Raw genomic sequence first — 13,357 nt, 5'->3', positions numbered from 1 at the left:
ATGAGTGGGAAAGAGACATTGCATCAAGGGCGCAGAGACCTCAGGACAGCATGAGATCCCCATTCCACTCACCAACCAGATCTAGGGCCATTGGAAGCTCAACAATGCACAGATTTGGACCTGATAGGAATTTTACCCTGCAGATATGGGGGTAATGGGAACTATACCTGGCCAGATTTGGACCTGATAGGAGTTGCAACCTGACTAGGTTTTGGGCTGATGGAAATTGCACCTAATCTGCTGCATGGTTTAGGAGGAGCTTGAAAACGTGGTTGTTCCAGTGTGCCTCCCCAGAATAATGAACCCTTAGCATTATGTCCTCTAAAAGCACTTTATACTGATTTAGGATTGCTTGTATGTTTCCACCAACGCCCCACCTCCTCTATCTTTTTCATGCCCAGCATTATTTTTTAAACTTCGATTACATTTGGCCCAGCCATAGATTTTAAATGTGCACTGTACCTTGTTTAATGTTTATGCTATTTGTATTTGTGTATGAGATTTATTTTAATTGCTTTTTATTGTGCCTGTTATTGCTTGTATTGATGCATTGTGGGCTCGGCCTCATGTAAGCCGCACCGAGTCCCTTGGGGAGATGGTAGCGGGGCATAAATAAAGTTTTATTATTTATTATATTATTATTATTATGGTTTTATAAATGGTGCCATTATACGACAATCCATTTCTGAATAGGTCCATTAATAAAATCCATAAGCAGTGGTTATATTAAAATATAACAAGAAAATAATGTTGTATACTCAAAAATCTATTTAATTACAAGGCTACTAATAAAAATAGATTTGTTGTTGTGTACCTTTAAGTAATTTCTGACTTGGCAGACCTATCATGCCAGGATTTGTTCAGTAAGCATTTGCCTACTACTTTCTCTGAGGCTGAGACTGTGACCTCCCAAAATCCATTCGTTTGTTTCTGCGGCAAAGAAAGGATTTGAGCCCTGGTCTCCCAATGGACTTAATTAGATATTTCATGCTGCTTTGTGTGACTTTCTCTTGCCTTTTTAAAAAATCTTCTCTCTCTTGCTTATAAGCAGAGCAACAACTGAGGAAAAGCTTACCCGATGTTTTTTCCATTTCACTATAAGTCCTGGTAGCTATTTCTTTCTCTCCTGGAAGTGCAATTGATCTTGAGCAACTATGATTTAAATTGGAAAAATAGTTGGAGAGCAACAGATTAAGCCAATGGGTCCTCTGCCATTCTATTTCAGAAATACAGTCATTCACATCTGCTGTTTAGTGCCTACTGTCTATCTTATAACACACACACCTGGTGACTGCCCCTTGCCACACTCCCAGAGCTCTTGGAACATTTGCTAACCTGGAGCGAGAGCTATCATTCTGCAGTGGTCTGAGTGAGACTCTAGAAATCAGGGCATGATTCCCTGCCTGGTCATTCTTGAAAAATATGAACTTTTTTCTTTGAGCAGTTTGGAAACTAAAATTGTACATATTCCTCAAATGCAAGATTAGTTGAATATCAGGTGGTGATCTGTGAGCCTTTCCTGGCCTAGGATTGCTTAAAGAAATTTCACATCTCTTGAGCATACCCCTCTTACATGGATGTTTATGGGAATCAGCCTAGACTCTAAAATTAAAATTATTGACTACAGAGCAAACATGTCATGTACAGCAATGAAGGAAAGGTTAGGGCTTTGTTTGAAAATGAAAATAAATAAAAATGGTATGAACGAGGAAGAGCTTATTGAGAAATTTTAATACAATTTAATGATCTGGTTCTTCATTTCAAACCTCAAGCACAAGGGGTCACTGTTGCCTAAGGAAAGATATAGAAGAAGACCAATTCAGAGCTCCTCCCTGCAAAGTGACTGAAAATCCTGCCTGACACTAGAAATATCACACACAGAATGCTTCAGCCTTGAAATCTATTGAAATGATTACCTCAAAACAAATCTGGATCAGATCCTGTTCTTTGGTCCTTCAAGAAAAGGGATTTTGAGAAACAGAAGACAGTGCTGGGCTTTGTTCCTCTCCTTGTCATGGTTGCCAGGCAGAATGATTCTGTGCTGAAGCAGCTGCTGCATCTGATCCTCCTCCACACAGCCTGGGAGATGGGGAGCGGCCAGCTCCATTATTCTGTGCCGGAGGAATCCCAGCATGGCACCTTTGTGGGCCGCATTGCCCAGGACCTGGGGCTGGAGGTGAGTGAGCTGGTGCCTCGGATGTTTCGGATAATCTCAAAAGGACAGAAGGACTTCTTTGAGGTAAATATGCAGAATGGGATCTTGTTTGTGAATTCCAGGATAGACAGGGAGGAGCTGTGTGCTGATAATGCAGATTGTTCCATCCATCTGGAGGTGATTGTTGATAAACCTTTGAGAGTTTTCCATGTGGAGGTGGAGATCAGGGACATAAATGACAATGCTCCTATTTTCTCTGCAAATGAACATATTATGAACATATCAGAAGTCATAACAACTGGCACCAGATTCCCATTAGAGGGAGCCTCTGATGCTGATACTGGTCCTAATGCTCTTCTAACCTACAAGCTGAGGCCCAATGACTATTTCAATGTGGAACAAAAAGCAGATGACCATCATAATAAACCCTTGGCCATTGTTTTAAAGAAACCATTGGACAGAGAAGAGATCCCTACCCATCATTTGTTACTTACCGCCACTGATGGGGGAAAACCGGAACTCACTGGAACAGTCCAGTTGGTGATCAATGTGCTGGATACCAACGACAACCCTCCTGTGTTTAACCAGTCAGTTTACAGGATAAAATTGGTGGAAAATGCAGCTAATGGAACAGTAGTTATCAAATTGAATGCCACTGATTTAGATGAAAGAACTAATGGGGAAATCTCCTATTTTTTTTCTGCACACATAGCACCACACTTTCGAAAGATTTTTTATATAAACTCCAATACAGGGGAAGTAACTGTAAATGGAAGAATAGATTTTGAAGACAGAAGTGTATACGATCTTCAGATTGTAGCAGAAGATAAAGGCAATCCTCCATTAACTGGGCATTGTCGATTGATTATTGAGCTGTTGGATATGAATGACAATGCCCCAGAGGTGTCAATCTCATCCCTCTCAGTTCCAGTCCCAGAGGACTCCCCACCAGGGACAGTGGTGGCTCTCATCAGTGTGTCAGACAAGGACTCTGAGGCCAGTGGGCAAGTCACATGCTCCCTGTGGCCTCCCGGACTCCCCTTCAAACTGGTGACCACCTTCAAGAATTACTATTCCTTAGTGGTGGCTGAGCCCCTGGATCGGGAACACATGGCTGAGTATGGATTGGTGGTGATGGCTCAGGACCACGGGGTCCCGTCTTTGTCTGCCAGCAGTACTGTGGTTGTGCCAATCAGTGACATCAATGACAATGCACCTGCTTTTGCTCAGTCCTCCTATACAGTCTTTGTAAAGGAGAATAATCCACCAGGTGCCCATATCTTCACAGTGTCTGCCTTTGATTCAGACATAGCTGAGAACAGCCTAATCAGCTACTGGATCGATGAAAAGTTGTGGCCACTCTCAAGTTACATTTCAGTACATTCAGAGAGTGGAAAGCTCTATGCTTTGCAGCCTTTGGATTATGAGGAGCTGAAGCTTTTGGAGTTCCAAGTGAATGCCAAGGATGCTGGGCTACCTTCCTTGTGTGGCAATGTGACCATTCAGGTCTTTGTGGTGGATGATAATGATAATGCGCCTGCAGTGACTGGGCAGACAGAAGACAACTCTATTCTTCTAGTGGTTCCTGTAGCAGCTGGACACATGTTGGGTAAGATCCATGCTCTTGATGCCGATTCAGGATACAATGCATGGCTGCGCTATGAACTGCATGAAGCGAACAGTGGGCCTTGGCGTGTGGGCCTTTATAGTGGTGAAATCAGTACCGTCCGCTCTGTGGATGAGTTAGAAGGAAGCAGGAGTCACAACCTGCTTGTACTTGTCAAGGATCATGGCAAGCCTCAACTATCAGCCACAGCCACACTGAGTGTATCACTAGTGACAAGTGCCCAGGCCATTCAAACCAACATCCGCCTTCCCAGGACCGATGAGAACTCAAAGCCTAAGGCAGACCTTGTCAATTTGTACTTGATCATTGCCATCTGCTCAGTGTCCAGCTTATTCCTGCTGGCAGTCATCACGTATGTAGCTCTGCGGTGCCAGTTTCAGCCCAAGGAGCCAATGGTATATGGTCCCGGAACAGCCACACTGGTCTGTGCCAGCGAAGTGGGCAGCTGGTCCTATTCAAACCGCCACAGCCACATCCTGGCAGGAGTAAATGGGGAGGCTCTAGCCAAGAATGACCTCATGGTCTTCAGTCCCAACATCCCTGCTTCTTCTGAGAATGGGAATCAGCAGGACCTCCTCTGTGGAACGGTTAGTATTATTCATGGTAGGTTCCCCCCCCCCCCCCCCGACATTGGATTTTAATAGTTAGGCAGTAGTGATTAGCTTTCTGTCTAAGCAATGTTAAACGATCAACAATTTGTGAGTTGATACCACATTTTAGCTCGCATTCAGCAGTTTTGGAGAAAAAAAATCAGAATTTCCTTCTTTCCTTTTCCTTTTCTCAAATTCCAATTTTGTCTTTCCTAGCACAAATTTCATCTACTGCCATTAAGATATTTTCTCCCTTTCCTTGCATACTGATGTTTATTTTATTCAAATGTTAAAATACATTAGCAAAATATTTGCCTTCCCAGGCAAAATTCAAAGTTTGTTTTGAATTAGATTGCAGAATTCATTTTGCTGATTTTCCTCATAAAGTTTTAGCATTATTTTCCTCAATTTGTATACACAGCAATGCCTTTGACATCTTGAGTGACCCATTGCTTCACAAATATTAACAAATAATCTTAATTTAAAAGGTCTGCTTTTAATAAAATCGATCATTTGAAACACTCTGCCCATAACGTTTTTAAATTAATGTCCAGTGTTTTGTGCAACTAGTGCTTCACTATGTAAAAGGAATGAGTAATTGTAATATTTTCACTCACTTTTTTTGCTTAAGTTATACAATATTTTGAGGATACACAAATTGTTCACATTCCTTCACAATTTAGCCATGCAAATGACATCGGACATGTTTTAAATATATCTTCCAATCATGCAAAACTGTATAACCAAGACTTGAAAATTGTCCTTTACACTTCTTACATCCTAACATAGACTGTTGAGCATTTGATTCTATCTTAATTTCTTCTATAGCTGCTTCATCGCAAATGTGATGTACACCATCTTTTCTTAATTAGAAACTTATCCATATTATAGATAATTCAACTGAAATGTAATGAATATTTTTGTGCAAAAGATAAAGTTATAACTGTACTATATGAAAATAACAACACCAGTACTCCAATCCCATGTTTACAAATGTGTCACCTCAATGTGTGGTCACATCAGCAGAAGTGATGCAGAATCAGTTTTTTGACCCGCTTAGGTGTACTGCATAATACCTGTATAATCCCTCGACTGTGGTGTGTATACGTGGAAATGGCAGAAGGGGAATATATTAATGCACCAGACTAATCGGCACCTTTGCTGCATAAAAATGCATGCAAATCGGTATTGAAAATAGTTGTTCCTTCAAATTGTATTGTTGTGCTATTTACTTACAATATTGTAAATGTATTACAATTATTTCAATCCACAATGCATTCAGTTTATTCAGATTACTTCTATTATAATTAAGCTTGATTTATTAAAGCAAATTATTTTAACTGAACAAATATTGAATGGTCACAATGAAAGGCAGCATATTTATGTTTGTATATGCTGAAAAGGCTTTGGATTGAGTGGAGTGGAGTGTGTGTGTTTTTTTTCACTTCATTTCCAGCTTTTTATTTGGGTATATGTTTTTGAACTATGGTAAATGCACAGTTATAACAACAATAAAGAATTAAAAACTACAAAGGAAGAGAAGATGGTTGTTCGAATTATTCTAATGACCTGGAAACACTAGCAACCTCATTAGGTCAAACTCAACTGCCAAGGGAAATGCAGTGGGATAAGGAAAAGATTTAAGTCTCCTGAAAGAAAATTGATGGAATAGACTTATTAACAAATTTGGTGGAAGTATTGAACTGTGCGCCAATACAATAACATGCCTTCCAAAAAGCAAATGTTCTCTTTGTGCACTGCACTAATATAACTATATCAGTATAGTCAGTGACAAGAGGAGATACAAGGTGACTGGCACTGGAGGAAAAGTCTGTTTGGAGCTAATGCTGTAATGTGTTTGATCTTGATGAATGACTTACATAAAAGGTAAAGGTTTCCCCTTGACATTAAGTCTAGTTTTGTCCGACTCTGGGAGGTGGTGCTCATCTCCTTTTCTAAGCCAAAGAACTGGCATTGTCTATAGACACCTCCAAGGTCATGTGACTGGCATGACTGCATGGAGCGCCGTTATCTTACTGCCGAAGCGGCACCTATTGATCTACTCACATTTGCATGTTTTCAAACTGCTGGGCTGGCAGAAGCTGGGGTAACAATAAGTGCTCACCCTGTCCGTGGATTCAAACCACGTGGAATCAGCAAGTTCTGCAGCTTAGTGGTTTAACCCGCCCCACCGCAACCCCTATGACTTACATATGATTAATATATTTATCACTAGTAATCATGGCATCAATTAAATCAGCTAAAGGGATATGAGTTAAACACTTATTGTATAGGAATCGCCACCACGGTTACCATAACTGTTGTTTATTTTAAAAATATATCTTCATAGCATATTTCCTAGTTGCATTAAGAAATGGACAAATGAAACGTGTAACTGTTTGTTCTTCATTCATTCATTCATTCAATCAAAATATTTTTTTGATATTTTTTAGCTGAATTCCTCCCAGGGTAGTCTCCAATATATACTTTTAAAATATAGAAGAAGGAATACATTTTGAAACATTAAAGCACCATAGTAATATGATGAAAAACTACTAACACCGAATACTTTAAAAAAATACTCTGATTCCTGGCTCACTCCATATTGCTGACTTGCCTGATTGTATAGGCTGATTACAGAGACTGAGTACATTGCGCTTATACTTATTTTAAGGAAAATTGTGAAGTATATCTCTATGTTTACAATAGTAATTTTATTACTATTGTAATAAATGATTTTAAAATAGTTCATCTTGCAGGTGGGTCATTGGATGTTACCAACACTTTGTTTAGAACTTATATTGACAAAAATGAAAACTTGATGGCTGAATTGGTTATTGCACACATACATTTAATGGGAAAACAAATATTTGTCATAACTAGAATACAGAGGTGTTTTGCTGAGACCATAAAGCAATACGGCAGTGTCAAAAGGAAAATCGTGTGCCATCACTGGAATTTCATCAGTGAACTAATGGCCGAATCACAAAGGCCAGGTGAAGTGTCCAGCTTGGCCTGTTGTTGCAGTGAAAGGTGTGTTGCAGTGGGGCAAATCTGTTGCCCCACACACAGCTCCCACTCAGTGAAGCTTTCCCTACACACGGAGGAAGCATCTCCTCCTGGAGAGGACCTGTGCTAGTAGGGTTTGAGGTGGATGAAGATGATGATGGGTGCTATAGTCGACTCACATCCGGAGAGATGCATAAATCCTACCAGAGATAAATCTGAACCAAACTTGACACACATACATATCATGATCCATCTTAAAATACTGGTGGGGTAAGGGGGCATAATGGAATATGATGGGAGTTGCAGTCCACCCACATCTAGGGAGCCATGTCAATACTAACAATAGATGTGACCAAATGCTGGTGTCATGCGGGGAGGGTTGGCAGAGGATGATGGGAGTTGTAGTTCACCCACATTTGGAGACCATGTTATTCTGAGCCACAGTTGAGGGCACAGCTCTCCTTCAAACCAGTCAGATAGGTCTGCCAGGATGCTTCTCCAAACACGCATAATGTTGGCTGAGGAAAAATGCACCTGATCCCTTGTATGGTTTTATAAATGGCCCCATTATATAGTTGTGCATTTTTGAATAGGTACGTTAATAAAATCCATAAGCAGCGGCCGTATTAAAATATAACAAGAAAATAATACTGTATACCCAAAAGTCTGTTCAGTAGCAAGGTTACTCATAAAGATAGATTTGTTGTGTCCTTTAAGAAATATGACTTGGCAGTCCTATCTTGGAAGGATTTGTTCAGTACGAGTTTGCCTACGACTTTCTCTGAGGCCGAGTGTGGATGACTCCCCAAAAGCCATTCATTGGTTTTTCTGGCAAAGACAAAATTTGAACCCTGGTCTCCCAGTAGATTTAATTAAGCATTTCATGTTGCGGTATGTGGCTTTCTCCAGACTTCTTAAAAACTCTCTCCCCTCTCTTGCTTACAAGCAGAGGAACAACAGAGGAAGAACTTACTAGATGCTTTTTTGTTTTCACTATAAGTTCTGGTAGCCATTTCTTTCTCTTTAAGAAGAGAAATGGATCTTGGGCAACTATGATTTAAAGTAGAAAAATAGTTGGAGAGCATAGGGCCATAGCCAGAAAAAAAATGTGTGTGTGTGTGTGTGTGTGTTATTTTTAGCGAATCATGAAGAGTAGTTCCACAATACAAAATAATGTAAATAGTATGGTTCATTCTATATGTATATATACTTAATTAAATCAATTTTCTGGTCTCCTTCATGGGAGGCTTCAAATCCCTCCCATGGCTTAGGCTTTGGTATGGTCCCACCATATCAGCTATTGCTGTAAGTAATGACTGTGAATAAATTGTCAAAATTTGCTAGTGATAGTGTTTGCAGTTCAGGGGGAAACATTCAATTTTTGCTTCTCATAGACTTAGCACGGGGATATGGTTAACCAGTAAAAATTCATGAGTAAACAAGGGGTTTTTTTAACCTTAAAATTTTCAAGGGAGGGGGTTGCCCTGGGAGAGCAACAGATTAAGTAATTGCAACCTCTGTCATTCTATTTCAGAAAGTCAGTTATGCACACCTACTGTTTAGTGTCCACTGTCTATCTTGTAACACACTCATAAGGTGACTGCTCCTTGCCAGACTCCCAGTGCTCTCAGAGAGTTTGTGTGCATGTGTGTGTGTCAGAAATGACTTGAGAAACTGCAAGTTGCTTCTGGTGTGAGAGAATTGGCTGTCTGCAGGGATATTGCCCAAGGGACATCTGGATGATTGATGCTTTATCATCCTGTGGGAGGCTTCTCTCATTTCCCAGCATGAGAAGATTGAGCTCAACAGATGGGATCTTACCCTGCTCCCTGGATTCGAACTGCCAACCTGTTGGTTGACCAGTCCTGCCGGCACAAGGGTTTACCCCATTGTGTCACCGTTAGCTGATCCACAGTGAGAGCCAGCATTATATAGTGGTCAGAGTGTGACTCTAGAGATCACGGTTTGATTTCCTGCTTGGCCATTCTTGAAACATATAAACTATTTCTTTGAGCAGCTTGGAAACTAAAATTGCATGTATTCCTCAAATGCAAGATTACTTGAATATCAAGTGGTGATTTGTGAGGCAACCTTTCCTGGCCTATCATCACTTAAAGAAAGTTCGCAGCTCTTGAAGACACTACTCTTACATGGATGTTAACGCGAATCAGTCTAGACTCTCAAATTAAAATTATTGGCTGCAGAACAAAAATGTCATGTACAACAGTGAAGGAAAGGTACCTGCTAAAAGCTTTGTTTGAAAATGAAAATAAATAAAAAAGATATGAAAGAGGAAGAGCTGATTGCAATGTTTAATACAATTTAATGATCTAGTTCTTCATTTCAAACCTCAAGCACAAGGGGTCACTGTTGCCTAAGGAAAGATATAGAAGAAGACCAGTTCAGAGCTCCTCCCTTTAAAGTGACTGAAAACTCTGCCTGACACTAGCAATATCACACAGAGAATGCTTCAGCCTTGAAATCTATTGAAATGATTACCTCAAAACAAATCTGGATCAGATCTTGTTCTTCGGACCTTCAAGGAAAGGGATTTTGAGAAAACAGAAGACGGTGCTGGGCTTTGTTCCTCTCCTTGCCATGGTTGCCTGGCAGAATGATTCTGTGCTGAAGCAGCTGCTGCATCTGATTCTCCTCCACACAGCCTGGGAGATGGGGAGCGGCCAGCTCCATTATTCTGTGTCGGAGGAATCCCAGCATGGCACCTTTGTGGGCCGCATTGCCCAGGACCTGGGACTGGAGGTGAGTGAGCTGGTGCCTCGGATGTTTCGGATGATCTCAAAAGGACAGAAGGACTTCTTTGAGGTAAATGTACAGAATGGGATCTTGTTTGTGAATTCCAGGATAGACAGGGAGGAGCTGTGTGCTGATAATGCAGATTGTTCCATCCATCTGGAGGTGATTGTTGATAAACCTCTGAGGGTTTTCCATGTGGAGGTGGAGATCAGGGACATAAATGACAATGCTCCTGTTTTCTCTGCTAATGAAAAAATTCTGAGCATAGCTGAGGTTATAACAGCAACTGGCACCAGATTCCAATTAGAAGGAGCCTCTGATGCTGATATAGGTCCCAATGCTCTTCTAACATACAAGCTCAGGCCCAATGACTATTTCAGTGTGGAACAAAAAACAGAAGACCACCATAATAAACCTTTAGCAATTGTTTTAAAGAAACCGTTGGACAGAGAGGAGATCCCTACCCATCATTTGTTAGTCACAGCCACTGATGGGGGAAAACCAGAACTCACTGGTACAGTCCAACTGGTGATCAATGTGTTGGATACCAATGACAACCCTCCTGTGTTTAACCAGTCAGTTTACAGGATAAAATTGGTAGAAAATGCAGCTAATGGGACACTAGTTATCAAATTGAATGCTACAGACTTAGACGAAAGAACTAATGGAGAAATCTCCTATTTTTGTTCTGCACACATAGTACCAAACTTTCGAAATATTTTTAACATAAACTCTAATACAGGTGAAGTAACTGTAAGTGGAAGAGTAGATTTTGAAGAAAGAAGTGTATATGATCTTCAGATTGTGGCAGAAGATAAAGGCAATCCTCCATTAACTGGGCACTGTCGATTGATCATTGAGGTGTTGGATATGAATGACAATGCTCCAGAGGTGTCAATCTCATCCCTCTCAGTGCCAGTCCCAGAGGACTCCCCACCAGGGACAGTGGTGGGCCTCATCAGTATCTCAGACAAGGATTCTGATGCCAATGGACTAGTAACATGCTCTCTTTGGCCTCCTGGCCTCCCCTTCAAACTGGTGTCCACCTTCAAGAATTATTACTCCTTAGTGGTGGCTGAGCCCCTGGATCGGGAGCACATGGCTGAGTATGGATTGATGGTGATGGCCCAAGACCGTGGAGTCCCATCTTTGTCAGCCAGTACTAGTGTGGTTGTGCCAATCAGGGACATCAATGACAATGCACCTGCTTTTACTCAGCCCTCTTACACAGTCTTTGTGAAGGAGAACAACCCACCAGGTGCCCATATCTTTACAGTGTCTGCCTTTGACCCAGACATAGCTGAGAACAGCCTAATCAGCTACTGGATTGATGAAAAGCTGTGGCCACTCTCAAGTTACATTTCAGTACACTCAGAGAGTGGGAAGCTCTATGCTTTGCAGCCGTTAGATTATGAGGAGCTGAAGCTTTTGGAGTTCCAAGTGAATGCTAAGGATGCTGGACTACCCTCCTTGTGTGGCAACGTGACTATTCAAGTCTTTGTGGTAGATGAAAATGATAATGCACCTGCAGTGACTGAGCAGACAGAAGACAACTCTATCCTTCTAGTGGTTCCTGTGGCAGCTGGACACATGTTGGGTAAGATCCATGCTCTTGATGCCGATTCAGGATACAATGCATGGCTGCGCTATGAACTCCATGAAGGAAATAGTGGGCCTTGGCGTGTGGGCCTGTATAGTGGTGAACTAAGTACCATCCGCTCTGTGGATGAGGCAGAGGGAAGCAGGAGTCACAACCTACGTGTACTTGTAAAGGATCATGGCAAGCCTCAACTATCAGCCACAGCCACACTGAGTGTATCACTAGTGACAAGTGCCCAGGCCATTCAAACCAACATCCGCCTTCCCAGGACAGATGAGAGCTCAAAGCCTAAGGCAGACCTTGTCAATTTGTACTTGATCATAGCAATCTGCTCAGTGTCCAGTTTATTCCTGCTGGCAGTCATCACGTATGTAGCTCTGCGATGTCAGTTTCAGCCCAAGGAGCCAATGGTATATGGTCCCGGAACAGCCACACTGGTCTGTGCCAGCGAAGTGGGCAGCTGGTCCTATTCAAACCGTCACAGCCACATCCTGGCAGGAGTCAATGGTGAGGCTCTAGCTAAGAATGACCTCATGGTCTTCAGTCCCAACATCCCTGCTTCTTCTGAGAATGGAAATCAGCAGGACCTCCTCTGTGGAACGGTTAGTATTATTCATGGTAGGTTTTCTTTCCTGACATTGGATTTTGACATTTCTGTGGTAATGATGAACGTTTTCTCTAAGCATGTTAAATGATCAACATTTTGTGAACTGATACCACATTTTAGCTCACATTTAGCAGTTTTGGAAAAACAATCAAAATTTGCTTCTTTCATTTTTCCCCCCCAATTTGCTATTTTGTCTCCCCTAGCAAAATTTTATCTACTGCTGTTAAGATATTTTCTCCCTTTCCTTGTATACTGGTGTTTCTTTTATTGAAATGTTAAACCACATTACCAAGATATTTGCCTTCCCAGGCAAGATTTAAAGTTTGTTTAAGTGGATTGTCAACAATTATCATCAACAACCTTCTTACATATTCTTATTTGTCTTGGTCTAACAATAAGGATTTTGTTTGGATTTTAGCGCTCTTTTAAATTAATTTTAAATATTACTTGTTGCTCTTTCCTTCTGCTGATTTTATTACACATAGATTTAAAAGCCTTGTTGGAAAGAAAAAAGATTTAAAAATACTTTAAATACTTGTAATAAAATAACTAACAATGATATTTCATCATTTTAAAAAATACTTGTCTTCACAGTTGGCCTTGTGAATTTAATTAATTGTCTTCTGAGAGAACTTGTCTCTGACTGAATAGCTATGTAACTCTATGTATGCTTAAGCCTTAACTAGTGAATCAGGCTTGGATCCATTCTTTTACATCAGTGGTTCCCAATCTTTTTTTAAAACCAGGGACCACTCTCCAACATTAGTACCAAAAGGATTACGAATCACTTTTTGGTCAACTATAGATTCGGTTTGGTTATTTGGGGTGCTGATTCAGAAAATTGCATTGGATAGATAGACTATTTCAGCTCTAGTTTCTGATACAGAACACATGCTATCCAGTAGTTACCATCTGCTCGCCCACAGAAAACCATATTTAATAAGCCTCGCCACTATAAGAAGGTTTTGCGAGACCAGTCGCTCTCATTGCAACAGAGCAGTAATAGTGATGCTGT

General features: G+C 41.0%; 1 protein-coding gene and 1 pseudogene across 4 annotated transcripts in view; both read left to right on the top strand.

Annotated features, from left to right (window-relative positions):
* LOC132774262 (protocadherin alpha-C2-like) overlaps positions 1-13,357 on the top strand; it is a 271,043-nt gene that overhangs the window by 47,412 nt on the left and 210,274 nt on the right. Inside the window, exon 1 of one of the 4 annotated variants that reach the window (XM_067467733.1) lies at positions 9,808-12,337. The exons of the other annotated variants lie outside the window; for them this stretch is intronic. Coding sequence (XP_067323834.1) covers positions 9,980-12,337 — 2,358 coding nt within the window. The 5' untranslated portion in view covers positions 9,808-9,979. Of the gene's footprint in view, positions 1-9,807; positions 12,338-13,357 lie in introns of those variants that run through there. 4 annotated transcript variants of the gene reach the window in all.
* On the top strand, positions 1,792-8,166 carry LOC137096770 (protocadherin alpha-5 pseudogene; annotated as a pseudogene).

Source organism: Anolis sagrei, chromosome 4 (genome assembly GCF_037176765.1).
Source record: "Anolis sagrei isolate rAnoSag1 chromosome 4, rAnoSag1.mat, whole genome shotgun sequence".
NCBI lineage: Eukaryota > Metazoa > Chordata > Lepidosauria > Squamata > Dactyloidae > Anolis > Anolis sagrei.
Note: the sequence above shows the minus strand (reverse complement) of the source record. Positions and strands in the feature narration are given on the sequence as shown.